This window comes from Lissotriton helveticus, chromosome 8 (assembly GCF_964261635.1).
Source record: "Lissotriton helveticus chromosome 8, aLisHel1.1, whole genome shotgun sequence".
NCBI classification, from domain to species: Eukaryota; Metazoa; Chordata; class Amphibia; order Caudata; family Salamandridae; genus Lissotriton; species Lissotriton helveticus.
Window position 1 is genome coordinate 865677615 of NC_136069.1, and position 27851 is coordinate 865705465.

The following is a 27851-nucleotide window of genomic DNA, read 5'->3' on the forward strand; positions in this document are numbered from 1 at the left end:
ACCGATGGCTAGGGTTTCATGCGGTCACCACAAATGTGAAGAGAGTCGCGGCCAGCATGACTCGGGTGGTACACGCGGGGAGGGGGGTATGTAATTAAATTAAATAAAACCAAATAAACTTACCAGGATGAGCCATCTCCTCTGCCGGTCCCCAGTCGCATCACGTCTCTGAGTCCTCTCATGGCAAGTGGCAAATCATGAGACTGGATGCGACTGGGGGGCAGCTACTCAACTGTATCCTGCCATTTGATAGGGTATGGGGCGACCATACGTCACCACCCGAGCAGGATCCTATCTTCAGGCTCCTGTACTACACTAGGCATGCGCAGCATGCCTAATGTAATGTCAATGAAGTCAGTGCTGAAATTAAAAGTGCAGTTCTGGACTCCTGCTGCTTTCGCCTGCGTGCGTGCACATTAAAAGCGCACTGGAGGCTGTGAAGCAGCTTCCAGCACAGGCAGGAAATGTAAACAGACGAATTGTGTCTGCTGTCTGTTTACATTTCCTGTTGCCCAAGGGCAGTTTTTCTTGTTGAATCTGCCAAGTGGGGCGCTGCCCCGACGCCCCTATGGACCAACCGCCCCCGTTTCTTACTTGCAAAGTCTTTAATTTCACTACTGTGGCCTCTGACTCACACAATATTGCATAGATAGAGTGTTTAACCCCTTCAGTGCGGCGCACGTTCAGCGGATGTCGCGTGCACTACCTCGGTAGTGCTGCGCACGTCCGCTGAACATTCTGGCCCCGCCCGCGCAATAGAACGTTCCGCACCAGCGCAGAACGTTCGGCGCAGCAGAGGGGTTAAAACTCTTCCAGAGTCTGTGGTTATTTATGAAAGTAAATGATATATTATTACCTATTATTCTAACTCCCTTGATCCTTAGATTTAGGACTTGGCGCATAAGTGACAAGGATTTGGTAAGTCATGGTGTATAGGTATAAGTCCTAAGTTGAAACAAAATTCTGATAGGCAGGAAGTTAAATTGGATTACCGGTTCAAAGTGTGAATGTTCATGGGCCCAGGTGAGTATGATTAACTGAACTAGTAATCCAGCGCCATCAGGACTTTGTAATCACTGTATAAATGCACGCCTCTAATTTCTTTATAATTGGTGACTAGTGACGCATTCATTTACAGTCGAGTTCTGACGTCACAGTGCCTGCTGTCAGAGTCAGCAGTCGAGGTGAAAGGCAAGTCAGGTCAGTGAGCATAACTGGGGCAGCCTTTTAAAACAACAGGGAATGTTGTTTTTCTTTCTTCTGCTCTATTTTACAATGACTAGCAGAGAGAATATGTTTATTTTTCCACTTCTTAGAGGAAAGCTAGAATCTTTCTGCATCTTTCGACACATTCTGAGGTGCTGAAGCTTTTTTTATTAAACTCACTTGTATTGAACTGTTTCTAATAGTGGTTTGCAACAAATATCTAACAGGTTTTTGATGTGTTTAATTTTGCACTATAGACTTCAGTTTTATTCATCGTGTTTGAAACGAGCTCGCTCTTTCATATGAAAGAACTACGTACCAAGGTTTTAAGTGGTTTGTAGGAGGTGAAGTACCTCCTGGAGTACATGATAACGATATTGCAAGTCCCATCGAGTACCAAACTCCTACAAAGGAACTCGGCTGTTGGCCTTGTTCCTCTAAATAGTTTTGAAACTCCTCAGTGACTTGCAATATCCTTATAATGTACAGAAAGGAGTACTTCACCCCGTCTATAATAACATTGAAAAACACTGTAGCTTTAACTCCTTGTAATGATCTGGGGAGGTGATAGTGCAGCGAGCATAAGAAAACATATAGTAATATCAACACATGGGGAGTCATTTTAACAAAGCCCATTCACTTAGGTGAAGTCTTTTTAGCTCTCACTTTCCACCAATATAACCATCCCCCACCGGCCATACTAGCAATGTTTCTTTGGTAGGGTTCAATGTATATTGAAGTAGTATATTCAAATAAAAGTATCCATTTATGCCACTACATGTCTTGTGCTGATAATGACACTGTTGTGTTATATCTATTTATTAACCATTATCAAGATACCACATGACAATGACAGCTTTTCCTGTGTATTTCAGAATATGATTTCAAGAAAACGAGTCAAAAACTCACCTCACTTGGATATAAAGTTCAATAATTACCTCTATAACGCATATTTGGGGTTCTCTTCTATCACTGTCCACAGGGACCTGTGCTTGCTTTATCACCCATTCTTGAATGGCATCCGTAATGTGTGGCACAACTGAAAAAATGTACAAGCATTGTAAGTATTTTTATGTGCATTTTCTCACTGCTATTTTGTACAAATTAATTCAGAAACAATACATTCAAAATCCAAACCACCAGAGAAAGTGTTGATCATATCAAGAAACACATCCTTTTTTATCGTTTTATCATTTTTATTGTACTCTGAAACAAGTTCACTTATATACATTGAGTTAGAACTAGTCAAAATTAAAATAACAATTCAAAACCATGAGAAAAGGATGGAGATGAGTGGCCAAGAAGGAGTAGGAGAGTAAAAATGAGAATCTACTGCAAAAGTGTGCCTCGGTTGGCCCATGGATTAGCAACAGGCGAGGGAGAACCTTCTCTCAGCTACTGATGATGAACCCCATCTCTTTCGGCAATAATTTTTTTGTGCCTGCCAGAGGCTCGATACTGTTTAATAATTCCAGGAGCAAGACAGCAAAGCTTTAAAATACTAAAAAATTAATATACCAAACACAGAGAGATTGTTCCTGCACATGGGGGCATTGATAAGTTATCCTGCGCGGGGCTGCCGTGTCTCGCATAGAGGTTCTGGAAGGAAAAATATGCATTGCATTGAAATCAGCAACATTACCTCCTCGTCTTGTCTCCCCGTCCCATTCCTTACAAGTCAGCAGCTAGTCTGCTCCACAGAAACCCCTAGCCTAGCTGAGCTGTTTGCACTTCCCCCAGGATGACGTCACCATCACGTGACGATAAAGGGGGAAGTGCAGAAACCAAACATCCTGTTCTTTTTTTTCTGCACCGAGTGCCTGATGCCTGGCTGTGCTGGTCGGAGTTTGCCTCGTGATGGGGTAAGTTCCTTGTTGTTTGTTTTCTGCTTTCGGCGGCCTGCTTTAGCGGCCGCCCATTGATTCTCACTGTATGTTTCCCCACCCCCCGCGCTGCTTGGATTATTGTGCCTGCAGTCTGCTTGTGTGTACGCGGTTCGCGTTAGCGGCCGTTTTTCAATTATCCTCATTTACCTTGATGGTGGGCCTGATTCAGCGGCCATTCCTGGGTGTTTCTCCATTCCCTCGGAGCCCTGCTTTAGCGGGCTGGGGTTTCTGGTTGTTGAGGTTGCGGTGCACCTGTTTCACGGTGCATTTGGGGGCGAATTATGGTGGCTGGCTGGATTTTTCTGCCGCCCCCTTTTCCTATTCTCTTGGGAGTTCGTGTCCTCTGGACTTCGTGTGCTTTGTGTGGGGTCCTTCCTGGTTGGATTTTGTCCTTGCTTCTGCCTGTTTTTGGTTTGGACTCGGCTGGTTGCTGGCATGGATTCTGATGCTTCTTCCTCTGCTGCCCCTCTTGATGCCCTGCGCCTCATTATTAATGAGGCTGTGGCTGCTGCTTTCCTGGCTAGGGACGCGGCTGGGCCTCCTCCCAAGGTGCCTCGTGTTTCTTCAGATCCACATGCTGCTCCTGAGGATGACGATGGTCCTGATGAGGATGAGGGTGTCCGTGGTCGTTTTGTTCAGGGTGCTGAGCTCGCTGTACTGTTCGCCCATGTGCAGTCCAATTTGGGCTTCACCTCCTCCTGCGGATGCTGTTGTGGAGGATGTTTCTTTCCGCAGTGTGTCTAGCCTGCTCCTGTCTCTTTTCCTTTGCACGGGGGGGGGGGGGAGGTTGCGCAATGTGCTGTTTCATGAATGGAAGGAGGTGGACAAGTCTTCTCTTCCTCGTTTCCTGTCCGGGCGTTGCCCTCTTGAGGATTTTGCTGCTGAGTTCCCTCAGGCGGTGGAGGTTGACATTTTGGTGGCTGGCCTTTCCTCTCATGGTTTGGTCGTTTCTGAGGACGCCCTTCCTGCGGACGCTGTGGACAAGCGTGTTGAGGGGGCGGTGAAGCGTTCCTATGCTGCTTCTAACTTTTCTGTCCGGGCGACTGCTTCTTCTGACTATATGGTTCAGTCGCTTCTTAAGGATTTCCAGTCCCTGTCGGTTCTGCTGAACGACGGCGAGGATGCCGCGCCTCTTTTGTCTTTGATGAAGTTGCAGGTGCGTTACCTGTCGGATCTTTCCTTCGACAATTTGGGGGCGGCGGCGGTGCTTCTGGTGCTTCCTTTGCTGCCCGTCTTATTTGGATGCGTTCCTGGAAGGCGGACTTCTTCACAGATATCGGTCCTCCTTAAGTTGCCCTTTGTAGGTTCTAAGGTGTTCGGTCCTCAGCTGGAGGGTATGGTCAAGCAGTCTGCTGAGAACCGTGAGCTGGTGGCTCCGGTCCGCCCTCCTTCTCGGGGTCATGGGTTTGGTTACCGTCGCACTTTTGGGCCTCCTGCTCGTGGCGCTTCTCAGCCCTTTCGTGGCAGGGGTCGTGGCCGGGGGGCCCCTGGAAGTGCCAAGCCCTGGGCCGCTGCCGGTGTTGCCAACCCCGCTTCCTCCTCTTCTCGATGACTGTCTGCCTTTGCCAGTTGGTGGACGCCTCCAGTCCTTCCGCGCCCAGTGGTTGTCGGTTCCGGATGCCTGGGCAGTTCAGACTGTTTTGGAAGGTTGCTGGATCGAGTTTTCCTCTCCTCCTCCTCCGGGTTTTGTTCAGACTCCCCTGCCCCGTCTTCCTCTGCGGCGGGATGCTTTGTTGGCAGGTGTGCAGCTCCTGTTGGTGAAGAGGGCTACTGTGGCGGTTCCTCCGCTGGTGAGGGGCCATGGTTGCTATTCAATTCTCTTTCTGGTCTCCAAGAACAGCACTTCGGATCTTCGTCCTGTTTTGGATCTGAAGCGGGTCAATCGATTCGTCCTCCATCGTCCCTTCAAGATGGTGACTCTCCGTCCATCCTACCTCTGGTCCTTCCGGGTGGCTTCCTGGCGTCCCTGGATCTGATGGATGCGTATCTGCACGTTCCTGTCCATCCGGAGGACCAGCGGTTTCTACATTTTGCGGTGGGGGCCCTTCACTATCTGTTCCGGGTGCTCCCTTTCGGCCTGTCATCGGCGCCCGGGGTGTTCACCGGGCTCTTGGCCCCTCTGGTGGGTATCCTTCATTCCAGGGGTCTGCTGGTGTTTCCTTATTTGGATGACTGGTTGATTGTCTCTCCTTCTTTTTCACAGGCTCTGTCGGATGTAGACCAGGTGTGTCTTCTGCTGGGTTCCTTTGGGTTCCTTATCAGCCACAGGAATTCTTCCTGGTGCCCTCCTAGTCCCTGAAGTTCCTGGGGGCTCTCTTCCGCATGGACATGGTCATGGTTTTTCTCTCGCGGGAACGCCAGTTGACTTTGTTTTGTCGCCTTTCCTGGCTTCTGTCCCAATCCCGGGTGTCTGCCCGTCTCTGGTTGCGGAGTCAGGGGGAGATGGCGTCCGCTCTGCATCTCCTTCCTTGGTCCAGGCTACATCTGTACCCCCTGTTGCATCGTGTCCTGTCGCATTGGGATCCTGCGTCCTTGGACTACGAGATTCTGATCCCTGTCCCTCCGGGGATTCGGGCGGATCTCCAGTGGTGGTTGTCCCCTCTCTCTCTTTCCCGGGGGTTCGATCTCCTTCCTCCTCAGTCTGTGGTCGTGTTCTCCACGGATGCCAGTGCTTTGGGGTGGGGTGCAGTTCTGGGTGCCTCCAAGGCTCAAGGTCGGGGGTCCGGTTTTGAATCCCTCCAGTCCTCGAACTGAAAGGAGTTGAGAGCGGTTTGGTTGGCTCTTCTTTGGTTCGCTCCTCTCCTTCGGGGTCGGGCGGTCTCTGTGCAGACGGACAATCTGGTGGTTCCTTCTTATGTGTATCACTAGGGGGGCATGTGTCGTGCTCCGTTTCTCCTGTCCCGGAAGATCGGCCTTTGGGCCGAGTCGACTCTTCTGTCTCTGGCGGCGGTCTGTCTTCCGGGGAAGGAGAATGGGCCTGCGGATTCTTTGAGCAGGGTGTTCCCCTCCTCGGTGTCCCTCTGTCTGTCCCCGGATCTGTTCGATCGGATTGTCCTCAGGTTCCGCCTTCATTGGCTGGATCTTTTTGCCTCGGAGGATTCCGCCCTTCTTCCTCTGTTTTGCAGCATCGTTCCCTCTCCGTTGGCGTGTGCCACCGATGTTTTCTCGATTCCGTGGTCGGTGGGTCTGCTGTTTGCCTTCCCTCCATTTGCCTTTATTCCGCGGGTCCTCCGGAAGATTCGGTTGGATCGGGCGGAGGTTCTCCTGGTGGTTCCGGAGTGGTCTCGGCAGTCTTTGTTCCCCCTTCTGCTGATCTTTTCTGTTTGCCCTCATTGGTGGTTTCCCCTGTCTCCCTCCCCCCTGCGGGCTCCTCTTCTCAATCTTGCCTCCCTGCGACACCTCCGGCTGGGTTTTGGCACTTGAGAGGTTGAGTTTGCTGGGTCTGGGTTGCTCAGTGGAGGTTGCCCGATGTCTCCAGCTTTCCCAGCGTCCTTCCACCTTGAAGTCGTATGCCCGTCACTGGTAGTGTTTCTCCACCTGGTGTCTTGGGAGGGGTCTCTCTTCTGCCTCCTGTGAGGCTGTGAGGGTGTTGGACTTCTTGCGGGATGGTTTTGTCTTGGGGCTTGCGGTTTCTTCCCTGCGGGTGCAATGGGCTGCCGTTCTTGCTTTTCGGGGTTCCTCTGTTTCCTCTGTCTCCCCGTTGGTGGCTCGCCTTCTGGGGAGTTTCTTGCTTCAACGTCCTGTCTCTCGTTCTCCTGTGCCTCCTTGGGATCTTCCCTTCGTTCTGCGGGCTTTGTCGGGTCCTCCTTTCGAGCCTTTGGGCTCCGTGGCCCTGAAGTTCCTTTCTGCCAGGGTTTTTTCCTGGTGGCCATTCCTTCTGGGCGGAGGGTTGGTGAGATTGGGTCGCTGATGGCTTCTCCCCCCTTCTTGCGCTTTTGCGCTGACAAGGTAATTCTCCGTCCGAGTCAGTTCTTTCTTCCTAAGGTGGTGTCTTCTTTTCACTGTCAGGAGGATATTGTTCTCCCGGTGTTTTTTCCGGCTCCTGCTTCTCCTGATGAGGTGCTCCTCCATTTGTTGGATGTGCTGAGGGCTCTCCGCATCTACTTGGAGCGTACGTCTGATTTCCGTAAGGTTGATTTCTTGTTCGTCACCTATGGCCTCTCGGGTATGGGGCTTCGGCCTTCTTTGTCCACCTTGTCTCGTTGGATCCGGGGCGCTGTGGTTTCTGCTTGCGATTCTGCCCACTGTCCTCTGCCTTCTTCTGTTCAGGGTCGGTCGACTCGGAGCGTGTCGTCCTCCTGGGCTATGTTCAAGGGGGCCTCATTGAGGGACATTTGCTATGCTGCCACGTGGGCTTCTCCCCATACTTTTGTTTCTCATTATCGTCTTCAGTTGGGGATGGCGGCCTCTGCTGCCTTTGGGGCTAGTGTCCTTTCTGCGGTACATGATTTGTAGTGTGTACTGTTTTCTGTTGATTAAAATGGACCTGTTTTTTTCTCGAACTTTCTGGTCTGTTTTTTTCTTACAATCACCGTGTGCTTGGGTATGGGCTCACTTGTAAGGAATGGGACGGGGAGACAGGACGAGGAGGTAATGCCCGGTTACTCACCGGTAATATCCATTACTCCGAGTCCTGGTCTCCCTGTCCCATTCCTCAGCCCTTCCCTCCCTCCCTGGTTTGGGTTTTCTTTGGGTGATTGTATGTTTTTCGTTCTGGTTTCTTTGGTATTCTCAGGATGTTTGGTTTCTGCACTTCCCCCTTTATAATCACGTGATGGTGACGTCATCCTGGGGGAAGTGCAAACAGCTCAGCTAGGCTAGGGGTTTCTGTTCGAGCAGACTAGCTGCTCACTTGTAAGGAATGGGACGGGGAGACCAGGACTCGGAGTAATGGATATTACCGGTGAGTAACCGGGCATGGTGGTGGCTGGGCTGATGACAATAGTTTAACTGCCAGCCCAGTCAAGTTTCTCAGGTGCATGCCTGAAGTGCTGTTCCAGTTCAGGTTTTTCGTTGAATTCTGGTACCTATAGTCTTGTTTCTTCCATAATAAAAGAGGACTACAAGTTCCAGAATTCAAAGGGAGAATCTGACTGGAACAGTACATCACGCATAGACTTGGGAAACTTGGCAGTTATGAATTATTATACAAGGGACGTGCTAGCTGATGCTCTGCCACTAGATCACAGGTTGGTATCTCAGTGAGGTAGGAGAGAAGCAAGTTTAACAGAAAAGAGAACTGCGAATCTAAGGCAGTTGACCTACTCTGTAAAATTCTAAATCACCCCAGAGTGCCTTACCCAGCAAGTGATGGCCAGGAAATTATTTCCAGTCTATATATTAAGACATAAAACAAGGAAAAAACACATGGCATACAGTGAGATTGCGACTCAGGACACTAGACTGCTTGAAAAGATATTTTAGAGTCTACATTTTTTTGCAAATCTTGCTGGCAAAGTAGGTACATATCCGCATAAGACTAGACTACTTCGGTTACTGCATGAGGAAACCACTGCACTTGATACACTTAGTCTGGTTTAGGAGATATGCACTGCAATCGCAGGCATGCAAGTCTGCACAGACACAAGGGAGTAAACTAACCCTGGGCATAGTTTGTGTAGTAGCGCTACACGTGGCTACGCGAAGTGCACTTCGCACTACGCACGCTATGTGTAGCTACGCAAACTGCGTAAAACGGTAGGGAAATGCTGTTCGCACTGATTGAACAGTGCCGGATGCTTGTCCGCACTGTGCAATCATTGCAAACGGCATCTTACACAGTGCAAGCGGTCGTTTTCTGCAGCTCGAGTAGATTTGTACTCGAGCGGCAGCTTTCTCAACGTGGACTGGTAGTTTCTCACCGCGAGCGGTCGCGAACATACGCGACCGCTCGCAATGTGAAACCTGACCTCCCCACATTGAGAATCTCGCCGGGAGGTTTATTTTCCATGTTCGCGATCGGCAACTTGATGTTGCTGATCGCAAACTAGGAAAAAGTCTCGCCGGGAGGTTGGTTTTGCTCGCTCGCGGTCACCAACTTGACGTTGAGGACCGCGAGCAAGCAAAAAATGCATGCTACGCGTTTTTGCACTGTGCTGCGTGCAATTTGCGTAGTGCGTAGTAGCGCAAACTATGCACGCTCTGCGAGCGTAGCATAGTACTACGCCCATGGTTAGAGGAACTTCTAGGAAATTAATTTAAGATAGTGTTATGTGTTAACTTTTGTTTTATCGTCGGGCACGGCACAATCCTGGTATTCCATTCTGACAATGCTAGGTTTGTGCCGTGTCAGTGTGTGTCAGTTTACGGGGAGCTACTGGAGCTGGAAGACGTGTAAGGTGCCTCTGTTATGTGGAAGAAAGTACATGTAAAGTTATCTTTGTCACCTTTTACTTAACAATTTGGTGATGAGAGGGGCGTGACTTGCCGCAACACAAGATGACCACATTCTCTCTAATCCCCCATAAATACGGCAATTATTCATTGAGGGGCCAAGCGGCGTGGAGAGAGAAACCGCGTAGTGGCCCATGGCCAGAGATATCTGGAGGGCAGAGTGATGGGGCTCTGGGTCGTAATACAGATGTTGAAGGTCGGGCCGGCCCTGCTAGAGCCGCAGGAAGCTCCAGAAGGCCCCAATGGTACAGGAGCAAATCTGGCCCAGACACCACCTGGATAAAGCGGAGGGCAGAGGCAAGGTCACAACTCCAGGTGACACGCAAAACTGCAGGTCAGTGGCCAGACAGGGCGTGAAGCGGAGGGAATAGGACCCAGGCGGTGAGCAGGGGACACCAGAACACTACCTGTGGGGAGGAGCATCCCATACCCTGCCGGTCACAGCAATAACGCAAAGTCTCTCTTGAACTGGGGGAGGGGGGACAGGACTGCCTCCCTCTTGTGTCGTGTGGGGCCCCTCACTGTACATACAAACAACTGTTGCAAAGGGTGGCAGTCCAGGAGGACCCCAGGAAAATCAGACAAGCCGCGCTGGTGCAGAATCTAACTAAATACATTGCAGAGCGAGGCTGGGTTGTAGCAAGTGACAGGGGAGATCTGCAACAGCTGGAGAGCTGCGAGGTGGAATAACTGGCCACGGGGTTTGGGCAGCAGCCGAAGAGATCAAGTGCGGGTGAGTGGGGCGCCCTAGGGATAAGAAACTCAACAGTCCACCAGGAGAAGAAGATCTACCTGGGCAGGCGGCGGTGAGTACTGCTTGCGGGGCTTTCTGATACTCCCCCAAAGGGTGCACCTGGACTGGTGGGGCCAGACCTTGGAAGATATGTGCAGCAACGCCATGACAGGTGGCAAGGGGCCACGGAGTGTCCAGCAAACGAAACTAGACAAGTATGCATCCCTGCATTGACCAGAGAATCAATTTCAAGACCTACAGCAGAGGCCAGACCTGTCCCGGATTTCCAACAGCCCCCCACTCACTGCTGTGCAGCCCACATTACAAGCTTAATGGCAGCCTTGCAGGGAGTTCGTTCAGATCTTGCTGGGAGAATTGACACAGCGACAATGGAGATCTGATTGCTAAGAGCTGATCTGCGGAACATGGGAAACCGAGTGAAAGCAGTCTGGTGATTGGCATGAAGGCCCTCCATAAACAAGGCCAAGATCTCACCATCACAACCAGGGCGCTACAGGATAAGCTGGAAGACCAGGAAGATTTGTTCCTGATGAAATAATGTACACATCATTCGAGTTCTAGCAAGAGCGGAGGGGCCAGAAGTTGATCTGTATGTAGAAGATCTCATACTGAAGTGGCGTCAGCCCAGGGGACTGTCCAAATATTTCTCTGTGGAGAGGGCCCATACACTCCTGGGCACCCAACCAAGGCCGGGGGCCCCACCACGCCCTATTGTAGCCTGAATTTTCAACTATTGTGACAGGGATGTGATTTTTCAGGCGGGTCAAAGTGCCCGAAGTGCCCCACCGCTCAAAGTTGACAATGCTGTCATCACCTTTTTCCCAGAATTTCCTATAATGGTGCAACAAGCACTTCAAGCCTTCCTTGAGGTGAAGAAGGCCCTCCAGGCGAAGGATATTAAGTATTTCATGCTCTTCCCGTCAACACTCAGGGTAACAGCAGATGGCTAAGTGTGGAGGTTCACTACCCCGGAAGAGGTCTGGGAATGGCTGGACAGCTGGAGGACCGTGGGAAGGACGCGGCACACACACAAAGCAGCAACGCGGCGGCAGGGGCCCCGACGTACACAACAATGGACACTGACACAGGGCCCCCTCATAGAAACGGCTCTCCGGGAACCCAAGGGGATTGAGCAGGACATCTGGAACACCACTGGACATGACTGCGCCAGTAAGCAACTCACACAGTCATGAGGGTCAAGAGCAAAGTCTCTGTCCATGGAGGCAGAAAGGCAGACTTACTGGACACACAGATAAGAATATGGTTTAATTGTTCCATTTTCTCCTGATACATCTCACCTCTTTCTGGAAAGTGGGCTTGGATTGAAGTATGATAAAATAACTGGCACATTAGTCCTTGGAGTGGGAGGATGGGGAGGTGGTCGGTAGACCTCCTTATGGCCTAAGTCTGCACAATTTTTTGTAGTTCTGTTTCAGAGGTGACAAGCAAATTGGTGGGGGGGGGTTCTATGCCCACTGTGTATGGTAGCAGGGAGGGGAGAGTTATATGTTTTGGGGTTTAAGGGTCACACTTTAGGTGGCGCTGTTCTTTTGTATGACATGAGTTTCTGCTTGGCACACATTGGGAGATGGGATGCTTTGGCAATAGGGGTTTGGGAAACACCTCAATTCAATACTGCAAGGGTAAACAAATTCTGAACCATTTTTTTCATAGATTAGCCCTATGACCTCATTAATCTATGACACACACCTTCTAATGCCGCTCCCTGTGTTTACCCCTGGGGATCAAGACTGAGAATCAGGACCTGGAACGTAAATGGACTAGGCAATAAAATTAAACGAATGATGGTTATGCAGTATCTCTGACAAAATGCATCGGACAAAGTTCTGTTGCATGAGCCACATTTGAAAGGTAACACCTGTAGAGCATTAGACAGGTTCAGGGACAAACTACTAGAACGTGCAAGGGTTCACTACAGGGTCATGGGGAATGGGGGTACTGGCCAGAACAAACCTTCCTTTTGTTCCCCGTAGAGTCTGGCATGATCGGATGGGCAGATATGTGGTTCTCACTGTGGTGTGGGAGGGCGGGGATCTCAATTTGTGCCCGGTATATGTACTGCCCAGGATGCACGCCAACACCCTACATGAGCTTAGAACACTGGTCGAGTAGTTCCCACTTGGAGTGCTGGTATTGGATGGGGACTTGAACGCTGTTATGGACCCGGAGAGAGACAGGGTATTACGCTTGGGGAGGGAGGTAGGAGCAGACACCCTGAAGATGTTCGTTGAAGCCCTTGGGCTCCTTGATCTTTGGCATAAACACAATCCCGTGACTAAACAATACACCTTTTATTCTGCACCACATAGCAGGCAGCTTTCGGGGGCAACACAAAGGGCAAGAGGTATATTCGACCATTCCCCTGAAGAGGTACGACTGCAGGGGCCCACCAGAACAAATGCGTTGACACCCCATATAGATCTGTGGCTTTTCAAGACAAACAGCTCAGGGACAATATTCGAGAACGGACAGAGCACTTCTTTCAGGAAAATGTGGGGACGGTGGACTTGTCTTGCATTCTGTGCGAGGCCTACAGGACGGTAATGAGAACATACACATTGGCCATGACAGATGGGAAAAGAAAAGAGCAGAAGCTTCATTATATAATACAATTGAGAAGGAAATCACTCAGTTAGAAATCACAGCTAGGAAACCCGGAGAGTCCGATTTGTAAGTCATTACTTTAATCTGCCTTGAACAGCAGGAGATGTGTAATATTGTGGAGGGGAAAGCCAAGGAGTATGCTAGGGCGACTCAGAGCAGAATTTACAAAGTGGGTTACAAGGCTACTAAACTAGTGGCATGGCTAGAAAAGAGAGACAGAAAGAGGAACTGGGTATTAGAGATTAACACCCCAGGCGGAGAGACCTGTAATACTAGTGAGGACATAGCTGCAGTGTTTGCGAACCACTCTGAACAGCTATAAAGGTCTACATCAGCCAGCTCGAGGGCAGATTGCGCAGAGCTCCTAAAAGATTCTAGCCTTCCCACATTAGAAACTGAGGACCGGGAGGAGCTGGATAAAGATGAAGAACAAAAGTGGCGCGATTAGAGCCCTGCAATTGGGTATGGCTGATGGACCTAACGGTCTACCGGCTGAACTATACAAGGGTGTAGCAACGTTAATGGCGCCACATATCCTAGATATGTTTTGGGAGGCATTGGAGCAGAATAGTTTACCAATAGATCAACAGCTAGCCACGGTGGTGGTCATCCCAAACCAGGGCACTCCTTCAGATCACTATACTTCTTATAGGCCAATCTGACTGTTAAATACTGAAGCAGAGGTGCTGGCCAATGTTTTAGCAGCTAGGCTTAACAGAGTGACAACCTCCAAAATTCATACTGATCAATCAGGCTTTATGCCCCACTGAAGCACTAGACTTACCTTGAGATGCCTCGACGGGGTACTGCACATTACCAAATGTAAACCAGAAGAGGAATCAGTGCTTCTGTCTTTAGATGCCCGCATGGCGTTCAACAGTAAAGAATGGCAGCACCTGTTTGGGGATCTGGAGCGTTTTGGTTTTGGCCCTAGGTTCTGCGCTTGGGTTTGAGTCCTGTATACGAACCCCCTGGCGAGGGTGAGGGTGAACAGAGTAGCGTCTAGTCAGGTGGCACTTCACAAGGGCACAAGACAGGGGTGCCCGCTCTCCCCCATGCCCTTTGCTATCGCGTTGGAGCACCTGGTGGTCTGGGTTAGAGGAGGCACACTGACGAGAGCTATCTCTGTGGGGGGGAATGGGAGGAAAAAATATAATTGCATGCTGATGACATAATATTATATGCCACAAACCCCGATCCACAATGAATCGCATACTCCACATATTCCAGTTGTTCAGAAGCTATTCTGGCAATCAAATAAATTGGGATAAGTCTCTTGTATTTGTACTAGAAGGAGATACGCCGATCCTTCCAGTATGTGGGAAAGCCCTATCGGTCAGAAACGAGTTTAAATATCTCGGCATTGTGATCTCCTGATCCGTTGTTGAAGTCTTGGACGATAATTTGTTTCCCCAGCTATATAGGTTACGCAGGGATGTTTCGCATTGGAGAATGTTACCACTCTCACTGATGGGGAAAGAAGCCCTTGTTAAAATGATGGCGCTTACACGCCTACTATACATCCTCCAGAATACCCCATGTAAGATACCACTAGATTTCTTTTGTAAGGTCAACACTGTAGTAAAGCAGCTCTTGTCGGATGGATTAATTCAAGAATAGCTCTTCACAAGCTACAATGCAGCGTGTTTGATGGGGGACTGGCAGTTCCTGATATTCATAAATATTACTGGGCAGCGCATTTTGTAACACTTAACGACTGGGTATTTTGAGGGGAGGGAGGAGCCTGCATTTGGGGTTGACCAACACTCGATGGGCCGGAGAGATTACCCGGAAGCACTGTACTTTAGAAAGGCGGAGAATAGACTACCAAGTCTAGCGCCAAGAGAATGTCTGGTGTAAGTGCTCTTTATAAAGGGACAGTAACATAACATAACATAACTACCAATGCATACACAAAGGACAGTACGAAAATGGAGAGAGGAGACTACATTTCTGGGCTGGTAGGGCAGGTTAACAGAACAGACTCCAAAGTGGGACAGCGACCTCTTAACGTGAGTGGGCAGACTGCATGGTTTCTGCTTGTGGGCGCTGCTAGGTATTGAGCACTTGGGAGACGTCTGGAAAGGACAAGCGATGGTGGACTTCCCGGATTTTCATACTTAATATCAAATGCCAGACACGGAATGGTTCTGATACATACAATTAAAACATGCACTAAAGACTCACATCCCGTTGGGCAACCAATTACCTGAGCATATGCCGCTTGATGACAGGATGCTGTTAGACCCTAGCCCAGAAGAGGCCACCTCCGTCATATATAAAAAGATAATGAATACCCCTGACCGATTGGGGGCCCTCCGGGAGGCTTGGGAGACAGAGATTAGGATCCTGGAGGATGATGATTGAACGGAGGCCATACAAAGCTCCCGAGAGGTGGTCACAAGAGCATGGTTTCGCCTCATACAACTCTGAATCCTATACAGATCTTACACGACCAGGACGATGCTCCACCATATGGGTCGGAGTGACACGGACAGCTGCAGGAGGGGGTGTGGTGGAGTAGGTACCTTTTTCACACATTGTGGGACTGCCCCTTGCTGCAGAGATTCTGGAGTGCGATTGCATGGGTGGTGTCCAATATGTTGGGGCAGACAGTCCCACTAGATGCCCGATGGCACATACTATGCATGACAGGGGAAACCATATGGCCGAAATATACCAAACTGTGGCTACTGACAACAGCTATAGTAGCGAAAAGGAATATTTCTAGGGATGGGAGTTGGTGCAACCCCCAAGGGTCACAGATTGAGAGGCGGACCTTGACTGGTGCTGTGCTGTTGAAAAAGTGTTTTATGAAAGCCATGGATGCCCCCGGAAGTGGGGTAAAGTGTGGGGTAGGTGGACAGAAAACAGATGGATTTAAAATATTACAATGGTGTGAGGGGTTGTGGGTAAGGCGGACATGAATAATTGTATACACTGGAACGATATGCCAATAAACTTGGGACTCTAACGATTTTGCTGTTTTGGAAGAACCCAGTTACCCATAAGTGATGAACCTGTTAATATTACTGAACACAAGACAATGTTTCTGTGTACCTATGATGGGTTGCTGAGCATCTGTTTGCTTAATAAAAAGAACAAATACATTTAAAAAAAACAATTTGGCGACGAGTAAGGAACAGTCACTATCGCGAAGATCTTCATGCATGAGGAAGATCATTTTGTTTTCTCCGCTTTTCGAAAGGGTTCTCCTTGAGTAATATAAAGTTTTTTTTTTGGATTGGCTTTGAAAACCTCTGTATTGTCATACCATATGGAAATGCTTCAAGAAGGAGAGGATCTTCTTGCCGTATTTGGGGGAATTTTGTAACCTTTAGATTTTAAGTTGAGTACCCAGAACGCATCTTTCACATAAGCTCACATGCCAGATGTGGAATCTTCTCGTCTTCATTCTACTCACTTAGGAAATCTGTAAATTACGAACCCCTAAGTCTAAATTGTTACAGGGTGATGTAACAGTAGTGAAACGTTGGAGATCTGCGCTCCAGTTGTTAGAAGCACATACACGCAAGATTTAACCTACGAGGTGACGTAGTTGTACATTCGGCCATTTTGGTTCCAGTTGGTCAGCCGTATCTTTACTCCAACTCCCTCTGCCTTCATCCTTGAAGTTTTGGGGATTTACTTTAATGCTTCAAGAGCATGTGGATGGCCACGTTAACGTTTCTTCAATTGGGGTTGTAACCAGGATTATTTTGGTGAGCCTTATTTGTTCCAACAAGCTTCTCAATGTGTTGGATATTGGTTGCATATCTCTTAATACAATCCATTGAATTTTACACACTTTCATTCATGCTCTATGTGATGGTTTCTTCAAGAAGTTCGGTATTTCTTTGAGTGTTCATCTTTCCATCATTTTAATTCTCAATTTCATTCTCTAGCGGTCGCAAGGCTGACGAGTGGACGTGGCATTTTCTCATTCATTGAACATTTCCCTTGTTAAATTATATTATATGCTTAGAACAATTTTGTAAAGGGTGAAGAGTGGACACAGTTTTTTATTCTACTCAGTGAACTAGTCGCTTTTCAATGTTTCATTTATTTTTGCAATATTTTCATAACACACCTGAAATGTGTGCACAACGCTATTCTTTAGGTCAGGTGCAATGCTTTTGGTCGACAGGCAGTTCAACTTGCATGAAGTGGCCGGAGTGGAAAGCCTATTTTTTAAACTACATTGAGACTTTAGATGTTCCAGGGAAAATGTCTACTGCACAAAAGATAGTAATTTTTTTACATTCTATAAGTACTGAAGGTCTTAAAGCGTTTAATCAAATGTCTAAAGAGGGTGAGAAAGGGAAAGAGATGTTTTTGAAAAAATCATTTCGGATTTTGATCGCTATTTTTTACCAAAGGTTTGCATTGAAATTTCACGGTACAAATTCTTTTAGAGGAAGCAAGACGTTGATGAGTTGTAGATAGTTATGTATCTGCATTTAGAACGTTATCCCTAGATTGTAAATTTAGCGGTTTACAGGAGGATTTTATCAGGAATGATGGATCCTGCGATCAAAGAAAGGTTGTGGGTAAATGGTGACGCAAACCTCGAATGCATCTTAGCAATAGTAAGAAAAGCTTAGATGTCAAGTCGAAGTGCTAGGGATATGAAAGCTGATAATAAAGGGAAAGGTGTTGAGATTGTTGCAAAAGTAGGCAGCAGAAATAATGCAAAGAGTGAAGAGCACAAAAATAAAGTCAGGGAATGTGAAGGAGAGACATGTTAAATTCAATAGAGACAATTCAAGGTGTTATAGATGTGACTGTAAATCACATTTTGCTAACAGCAAATCGTGCCCAACGACGAAGCAAAACCGTTCTAATTGTGACATTATAGGGCGTTTCATTAGGGTGTGCAAAAAGGGCAAGATTCACAAGATCAAGTGTGTAGAGAATGGTGATAATAGTGAAGATGAGCATTTGGGACATGATGCAAAGGATGGCAGTTCATTTGTGTTGAATATTAAGGACACCACTCCTGTAATACTCAATATTGACAATGTTTGGGACATGATAATTGGAGGAGTGGAGATTCAGATGTATGCTGACTCTGCATCTCCCAATACCATTGTCAATGAGAGTGTATTGAAGTCCAGATTTGCAGAGAGATTGGGAACTAACTTATAGGAGCCGGATATACACCTTGAAGGGCATTTGGATGAAAGGATAGTAATGTTTGGATTCCAATCTTTGCTCTTAAGATTTAAAAACTGTGACTGTGTTGCTAAACATTATGTATCAAAAAAAGGTCCCTCTGTTTTGGGCTACTTTGAACTAGGGGAACTTGACATTATTATTAATCCCAATAGTCCTGATCCTGTTAAGGTGATTGGGGATCACAATGGTACCGGCGGTGTAATGTTAAGAAAAATTCCTAATGTTTTTAAATTTGAAATTGGCGAATTTATCAACTTTAAACTTGAGATCATATTGAAAGAGAATGCATGTCCAAGAATTTATAAAGCTATAATGGAGCGTAATGAAGTGGAAAAAGAACTTTAAAAGTTGGTGGGTGGGGATATTATCGAAAAAAATCAAATCATCTGAATGGGTTTTCCCAATTGTAGTCGCTAAACGGTCTGATGGCAAAATTAGACTTTGCATTGATTTACACCACCTTAATAACAATATTTTAATTGACCAATTTCCGTTATTGTGTATCTCAGAAATGTTAGCTATGGTGGGCAAAGCAAAGTTTTTTTTCAGCCTACAACCAGATTGTTTTACATGAACGTTGCAAATGTTATACTGCTTTTATTACATCTTTTGGCAGCTATCAATATAAGAGGATACCACATGGGCTCGCTTCAGCCACTGCTGTACATTTGTGCTCGCTTCAGCCACTTCTGTATTCCAACACATCATGCCTACCATTTTTGGGGACTGTAAAAATGCTGCTTACAGGATGATATTTTAATCTTGGGCAAAGGCAAAAGGGACCATGATTGTACTTTCGAAAACGTTTTAAGAATTTTATAAGACAATGGGTTGACAGTGAAACATTCAAAGTGCAAATTCGCTGTTTCATCCATTTCTTATTTGGGGCACGTTTGATGTGAGGGCGGGATAAAACCTAAACCAGATTTGGTTGAGGCCATATGTGCTGCTCCTCCTCCTGTTTCCAAAGATGATGTAAGATCGTTGCTTGGTCTAACTGAATTTTATTCTAAGTATATACAACATTTTTCTTGCAAGACGTTCAATATAAGACAGTTACTTAAGAACAAGTTTGTGTGGGATGGCGAATGTGAAAAAGAGTTTAATGATGTGTAGGTAGCTATTTCTGAGACTTCTGCGTTGTGCGGATTTGATCCTCAACTTACCTGTATCATCACAACAGATGCTAGCTCTAAAGGTTTAGCTGCTGTCTTGGCACAGAAACTGGATAGTGGTGGAGAATCTATTGAAGAGTATGCATCTAGAGCACTGTCCCCTACGGAGGAAAAATATTCCATTGATGAAAGGGAAACTTCAGCCTGTGTTTGGGCCTTGGAACATTTTAGGCCTTTTGTATGGGGGGAAACAATGCAAAATCAGAAGCGATCATAAACCTTTGGTACGCTTACTTACCACAGACGGAATGATTAAGGGTTCTGCACATATCGCCAGAATGTCTATGAGACTTCAAGATTTCATATATAGGTTGTGTATGCACAAGGGAATGGTAATGTCACAGCAGATGTTTTTGCCCAGGATGCCTTTGCCTATCAAAGAGGACATACATGGTGAGTGGGATGATTTTCAAATTTCTTTTGTCCATGAGGAGGGTCCCATGCCTATTGAAAAGTGGATATGGACCAAGTAGTTTTTGAAAGATAAAGGCCTACAGGAAGTGAAGACTTGTATTACCAAAGGATGGACTGACAAAAGTTTAGTCGGTTCTGATTTATGGTGTTTTTGGGAATTAAGGAATGAGTTGTCAGTTGTTAATGATATTATTTGGAGAGGAGACAGAGATGTACCTGCTGTTTGGACTGAGACGCCCTATAGTGATGCATGGGCATGAGGGGCATGGAGGTATTATAAGGACCAAACAATCTGTAATAAAAGGTTTCTGGTGGCCAAGTTTGGACATTTTTATTGAACGTTTAGTCAGAAATTGTGTCATTAGTGCCAATTCAGACAAATCTTGAAAAACATAAAGGCCCAACATGGGTAAGCATGTCATTCCATAAAACCCATAGGACACCATTGTGATGGACATCATAGGACCCATTGGTCCTAACTCTAAATATATTGTGGTGACTATTGACGTATTCTCACGGTGGTCTGTTGTAAAGTTTGCAGAGAGAGTGAACACTGATGTGGTGTTATCCTTTCTTAATGATATGTTGCCTGAGGAAGGGTTGCCTGTGCTTATCATCATGGATAATGGTGTGCAATTCTTGTCTAACAAAGCGAAGTGTTATTTCCAGAAGGTAGGCATCTTACATTGCACCACTTCTGTGTATAATACCAGCAGAAATTGAGTTATAGAGAGGTTTAACAGGGTGCTCAAAGGAGCTATACAAATTGAAGGTGTAAATTGTGATGAATGGGAAACTCAAGTGCTCAAGAATGCTTTGATGTATAGAACTACCTATCAAAAAATACTAGTGGGGTCTAGGAGCTGGAAAGAGGTCCAGTGCCTGTTCTCCTGGGTTTAAGATAAATGCAAAAACTAGGGTCACTGTTCCCAGTTAGGAGAGGAGAGAAATGCAAACAGGTTGAACACAGGGTAGGCACATGTAAAGTGGCAGTCAACAAGACTGTTTCATGTTGTCCTCAAACATTCTGAAAGATGTCATGCTTCATCATAGGGCTGTTGCTTCATCGGGCCAGCGCTGCAATGCCATACGGGTCCCCGAAGGGTCACTTTGGCCGAGATCTTTTGCTTAGATTGCCGTGTGATGAGTAGAAGAAAGAGTCTATGTGAGGTGGTGTTGAATGTGCTGTGATATGACTTAAAACTGATTAAGGATATCGCCAAAACTTTTAATAACTTGACTCCCCTGTCAGATTAAAAATCCTTTCTAGGTTGATGCTACTAATGGGGTTCATACCCCATTAGTAGCATCATACCCTTGTTAGGGTCAACCCTTGTTAGGGTCAACCTCTGGTCAACATGTTTTGCGCCCCTAGTGATCAGGAGGATCCATGACACTTCTTCAGGGCAGAAATAGCGGGGGAATCTTTCTACCCAACAATTGTGTTAATAAAGGTGCCCTATAAGTGATACCTACTTGTCTCAGTGTTGGCTGTCCAACCTGTTAGGAAAGACAAGAATATATAAACAAGAAAATAGCAAGATGGTTCTGGCAAAAGAGCATTTTATTGACCAGAATGTCCCTTCTCAAGGACCAAAATGTGCACCTGGGCTGAAGTGACTTCCAGACATATGTAAATAGATGCAAGACACACATAACATAGAAGGAAATAAAACATGGGGACATCGTACAGCTTAAAATCAAGTATGCCTCATATTGGTGTTTCATCAAAAAGAGATATCAGTCTAGCTTGTAAAAGCTGTGCCCCTGTGCAACTGATATATAGCCATTAGAATAGATCAACATTGTGCAGCATAAATCCAAGTGCATTCCATTTAGTAATGGCGTAAATGTTTGTCACTCCAAGGGCTGGCTGGCTTGCCTCACGTCTAATGTCTCAGGGACATCAAAGACTTTCAACCACTAACCGATCGCACCTGGATTCGGCCATTTGAGAGTTTTGCCCTGCCAAGTGGTGCCAATCCAGTTCCAGACCCTTGGAAGTGGGTATAAAGAGCTGCAACTGCCAAAATCCACAAATCGCCATTATTGGCGTGGCGAGAACTGGTGTATCTCCTACGACGATGACGCAGCAGTTGCAAGGATCAAGTACATTGCTTCGCCGTCACGCATCAGCTACTTTTTCGATGCATTCTCAAATTTGCACTGCTCGGAACACACACATTGATTACATCCAAAAGATAGATGACGATGCATTGCATTACTCGACTTCACGCATCGGGTCTTCGTCAATGATGCAAACAAGGTACTTTGCAGCAGGACAAGGTTGGTCCCTGTATCTAACCCACACTCCATTGCGGTCAGCCTGAACCGTTGGATGCGATCCAGTCTAGCACGACCAGATAGCCCCAGATGGCACTTTATGCTATAAAGCAATACATTTAAAAAAAAATCACAACTCCAGTTATATTTTGGATTTTTGTCGTGTTGGTCTTCTTTTGTTCATTAAATTAAGCTCTATATTTTTTAACAGTGGTGCAATCTTTTTGTGTGGTGTTTTTACTGTTTTATTGTTTGAAGTGTTGCACAAATACTTTACACATTGCCACATTGCCTCCTAAGTTAAGCCTGACTGTTCTGTACCAAGCTACCAGAAGGTGAGCACTGGTTGATTTATGGTGTATTTCTGAGTTGCTCTGACTAGGATTGTGGTTCCTGCTTGGACAGGGTGCATACCTCTGCCAACCAGATATCCAACTTGGAACACTCTGTTACTTTTGTGGCTAGGTCTGTGCTATAGAAATTGAGTAGATAAATATTAATAAATAAATACATTTACATTGGCTAAGTAGGAATAGTGGAATAGTGGTGAAGTTAACAATTAAGGTAGCCATTCTGATCCCTAGCCACCCCTACTTGAAGTTTAAGTAGCTACAAGAATCAAAACTGAAAAACAAACTTAACACTGCTCGCAATATAATCTGTAAATACTTACCTTGCACAGTTTTCCCCAGATAATCTCCATGTCGTTCCTTGTTGATTACATGTTGGTATATCTTTCCAGTAGTTATGTTGTTATCCTTATATAAACTAATGTCTAAGAATCGCTCATAATTTCCCAAGTCCAAATCAACTTCTCCCCCATCATCCAAAACAAAAATTTCACCTAAAAACAGAAAGTAAAATAACAGTTTAAATTTCAAAGAACTTACATTGCACTTGGAAATAAGTAAAGCAATCAATAATTTTGTCTCTGGTCGTGCACTAATAGTCCATTTCCGTTACATAATTAAAACTGTCACAGAGAGTGACTAGAAAGTTCTAAGACATTGAAAAATCGGAGCATGATATTAAAAAATAAATTACCATCAAGAACGTATATTAAATGCAGGTAAGCAGACAGCCTAAGCAGTTTCCACAACACAGAATCAGAGAGGAGCCAATGAAGGCTCTCTATGTCATGTTGTTGATAACAGCATCGTTTTTATTTCAGATCATTACACTTCCAAGGAAAAACAATCTGCAACAAAGGAAGAAAGTTGTCTAAACCATAGAACGAACATGGTAGCATGTGATAACTTTGGGTGTGATGTATTATTTATTTATGTATTTTTTTAATTACATTTATGTGTCAGCGCAACAACTACCCAAAAAGAGTTTTCCGGCCCCATAAGGGAACAGCAGAGAGAAGGGAGAGACCTACTGGCTAAAAAGCCAAGTCTTAAGAGACTTACGGAACAAAAGGAGATTGGATTGCGTGCGGAGAGGTAAAGGCAGAGCATTCCATAAAACAGGACCTAAGTAGGAAAAAGAGCGCCCTCCCATGCGGGAAAGCCTGACCATTGGGACTTGAAATTTAGCTTGTGTGGAAGACCAAAGTGCGAGAGGGAACAAAAGGACAGGCTAAGTGTTGCAAGTAGCGGGGAGACTTTACATGCTTAATACGAAACATGTAGGTAAGGGCCTTAAACATGACCCGTTTCTTCACCGAAAGTCAGTGAAGGTTCCCCAGCAGCCTGGAGGTCGATGCTGTTCTGGATGCTCGGCACAGTAATCTGGCCGCAGAGTTTTGCACTCGCTGCAGCTTACGCGTTACCTCTTTGTTAACTCCCAGATAGAGGATGTTCCCATAATACAGCCTAGATGTAACAAGGGCCTGGACTACGGTACGCTGGGTATGGCCGGGTAACATCCACACAATCTTCCTCAACCATTTCAAAATGGTGAAACAAGTGGCGGCAACCTTGGTGACTTGTTGATGCAAAGATAGGGAGTCGTTGATGATAAAGCCAAGGTTGCGTACCTGGGTGGAGGGTTGTGGGAGCGCACCAATTTCTGGGGGCCAATGTTGGGGCCTCCAAAGACCTCCGTCTTTGCCCAGAACCAGGCCCGCCATTTTTTCCCCATTGAGTTTTAAGAAATGAGTGTTCATCCAGGCCATAACTTTGCTGAGGCCTGTCCTGAGAGCAGAAGGCTCTGAGGTCTTACCCGCTGAGAGAGAGAAGATAATCTGGGTGTCGTCAGCGTATGAAAATAGCAACAACCCAGATTCCTCTACCATAACTGCCAGGGGTCTAACATAAATGTTAAATAGCAGGGGGCTGAGAATTAAACCCTGTGGGACCCCATAAAGTGAAGAATATGACTTGGATTTAGTGGTAGATGAGAAAACCTGAAAGGTGTGGTTAGAAAGAAAAGAGATAAGCCAACTAAGGGCCGAGCCGGTGACCCCAGTAGATTGGAGGGCCTTTATAAGTACGGTGTGGGAGACCGTATCAAAGGCCGCGCTTAAATCAAGCAATATTAAGAGACCGTTCGCAAGAAAAATGGTTGTATATTGTGCACTAACTTTTTATGACCTGTCTTTCATTTTGAGACATGACCTATGTAATAATGGATCATGTTGCAAAATTTTTAGCTGCCGGGGATCGCTGAGCACCTGCCTAATGAATTTTAATTAGGCAGGTCAGAATTTGCGACATGGTCTGATTCGCTACAAACACAGGGATGCTGGCTGGCAAAGAACACCAGAGTACCATCCATGTGTCTGCATTTCCCAAACAGGAAACTTTTTTTTAACGCAGCTAGTGTTCCTAAAAACAGCCAGTGCTACCTGCTTCCTCCGATGTCGTCTGACAGGGTTCACAATGGGGAGGGTACCCCAAGAAGATAGCAGGAGAACCAGCTATCACCTTCTTTGATGTAGAGGTAACTTTTCAATGACTTGCAACCAAAGCTGTGGTCGTAAGCCAGTGATACATAACACTGCATTTAGAAAGGGACATCCCCTTCACCCCCAACTAACTGCGGTCCAGAATGAATGGAAAAACCCATTTTATGAATTAGATAGGCGTTCCTGACTCTCAAAATGGGTTTGATAGACTGCACTTTAAACGTTTGCTTTGACAAAGCCGCTGATTTTGCAAATTGAAGCGTTTGTGTTTGCAAAAGTCTTACACTGCAAAAAGATCTTTTGCAAAACCATAAACTATGAATATGGACTAGCAAAATATTGACCTACATAAATATAAAACATTTTCCACCTAATCCAAGAATATGCTTGAGTCATTGAGGAAAAGTGTTCTTGTAGTTGGCATCATTTGTACCGAGACTCAATTGTGTTTTCTTTGCCATCTCGTGTCAAACACTTCCACACAACCCACCTGGTCGTTTTTGCTGATGCCTGAGGAAAATCTAACTAACACCACAACAGCCATCTTGCAGCCTGCATTTCTGTCTAGGAACTGTCGCACACCCAACCCCCCCTGTTCTTACAGTTCAACCGAAAGCCATGAGACACTCACACCTTGTGTAAATGATTTGTTTTCCATCTCCTGCTCCCAGCCTGGTAAACATCCTTGACACCGTGATCAGGTTATCTGGACAATGGTCTGACTGCTGGGCCTTGATCAGGGTGATTAAACAATGACCTGAAAGACTGAGCCTTGATCAAGCTGAGTGAACAATGATTTGTGTACCAAGCCTTGACCAGGTCACCATTTACAAACGTTGTCTTGATCTGGTTATCAACTGCAAACACTGCCCTGATTGAACAATGAACTAACAGCCAAAAGACTGAGATGAAAAAGTATAAAAGGCTTGTAAGCTGCGGAGTAAAGTAGCAGCCTCCTCTGTCTTGTTTTTGACGAGCTTGGGACTCTGTTCCATAGCCCGGGCTATTTGAATAAACCTGGGTTCCTCCTGCAGACGAAGGCTCCTGTGTCTCCTTTTACTACGTATGAAGGGTATGGAAGGCTTGGGTGGTTCCCCTGCTGCCGAGACCCAGTCAGTGGGTTAATCACATTCTTCAAATGGTGCCCGAACAGGTACTCCATGAGCACGAAGGTCAGGCCCGATGGATGTGAGGAGGTGCACGGAGAGACTCCGACGGAGGTACCCTACCCAAGGGATTCTTGCAATCCGGCAAGCCGAACGACGTGCCCGCTGTACCTCCCCACCAGGTCTGGGCCACATGACCGCGTTCTCGCTGGAGTCCCCTAGCAAATAATATCTGGAGCAGGACACAGCCCTACGTCTGCAGAAGAGAACTACCCCTGTAAGGTAAGAGTGGACTGATCATCCACCAAGTCTGTATAATTCTGTTATTGACTTTCGCAAAAGCCAAGCTGTTATTGACTTTTGCCAAAGCCAAGCAAGCGAGGTGAGTTTTTAAAACCCGCTGGTGTCTGTTATATGTTTTCAAGCATGCCAGTCAGTAGTAAGTTCAAGAGATTATGTTGTTGTATGTGTAAGCAGGATTCCCAGCTGGAGGCGGCTTGTCCGCTTCCTCCAGAAGGGACCCCTGGCCATACGATGTATGTTAAACATTTCCCTTCTGCCATAATGTTTTCCTCATTCTGGGTAAAATATAAGAAACAAAGTAACGCGGAATTACAGTGGCCACTTTATGGCCCCTTTAATTCCCAAGTTCTCGCCAACCTAGAGGAACAAATAATGAAAAGAAAAATGCGCCCGTCTATGTTTGAATCTGTTCGATTTTGGCGGAAAGAGATAGAGTAGAGAGCTAGAAAGCAGAAGGCTCAAGAAGGAAAACAAGACCGAATGTCAATGGCCGACCACGCCAGAGAAAATTTACAAAATCAAATGACAAAAACAGTAGAAATAGCCGTTAGGGAGCATGGGGCCCGGGTACACAAATGTTATCCAGCTCGTGAGGAGAAAGGAAAGGGCCATATGTAAGGAAGAGAAGAAGGTGATTCCTTCCTTGATACCATGCTAGAAAGCCCTCCTGCATATGCCCCAATGTACCCTGCCCTGACTCCTCACACCCCGCATGTCCCCCTGCCACAGCCCACTCCTGCCCCCACTGCCCCTCTTACTGTTCTCCCTGTCACACCATCCCTCCCAATTTTTCCTATGACACCGACCACGCCCGCTAACCCTCTCCTCGCTGTGGGAATGACAACAAGTCTCCATCCGCCCAACCCCTGCGGCTTTACCCTTACACGCCTTTTTCCTGCTTCTACAGTTAAGCAGGATTTATATAAATTATTGAATTCCCCCCGACTGGCCTCCTTGCGCTCTGCAGTCAGCTTTTCGTCCCTTCGATAAAATGACCTACAGCAGCAACAGTGTGAATGTTGGATAAATAACGGGAATATTTATGCATTTAAAGAAATATGATCCACCTTTCCCACTGGACGATTATGGAACAGACCACCTGGGCTGAATACATGTGTACCCTGGTCATGCAAAGATTTGAGAATGCGCTTATGCAGATACCCACCGGATTAATGGACCTTAGGTTGCAAATAAAAAGAGGGGATGTTCAGGGAGAGGGGATGTTTGGCACTATGTCTGCTTTAATGGCTTACCGTGATATGATTGCTTTTCCCAACACCCCTCTAGAAACAGCTATGCCAATGAGAGAGGCGGCCCCTGTCTTTGTTAACGCACTTACCGATGCCCAAAATAATGGCCGAGGGGCTGTTGAGGCACACTGGCGCAGCCTTTAGGTTAATGTCCCTTGGAAAAGTTCAGAAGTAATGCAGTTAAAAGGACAACTACCAGATCCCCGGAAGAATCCAGCTGCCTTTTACAGAGAATTAGGTCAGATTATATCTGCAGGTACTCTCGTTCTTGAGGATATAGATTTACTTTTTGGTACAGTTGTCCCCACTGAAATTTGGGACCAAATTCGACATACTGACCATGAAGTAGCGTTGGGAGGTAAATGGGCTGACCTAGAGGCTATGGAAGAAGCAAGGGTAGGAGGGACTAAACCAGAAGCTGCCATCC

The 27851-nt window shown here is 46.4% G+C and overlaps 1 protein-coding gene across 3 annotated transcripts in view; it reads right to left on the reverse strand.

Annotated features, from left to right (window-relative positions):
- Positions 1 to 27851, reverse strand: part of CTPS2 (CTP synthase 2) — a 2098303-nt gene that overhangs the window by 1853285 nt on the left and 217167 nt on the right. For all 3 annotated transcript variants that reach the window (XM_078657669.1, XM_078657667.1, XM_078657668.1), the window contains exons 3-4: positions 22588 to 22758; positions 2145 to 2245 (exon numbers count right to left, since the gene is read on the reverse strand). In XM_078657669.1, coding sequence (XP_078513795.1) covers positions 2145 to 2245; positions 22588 to 22758 — 272 coding nt within the window. The remainder of the gene's footprint in view (positions 1 to 2144; positions 2246 to 22587; positions 22759 to 27851) is intronic.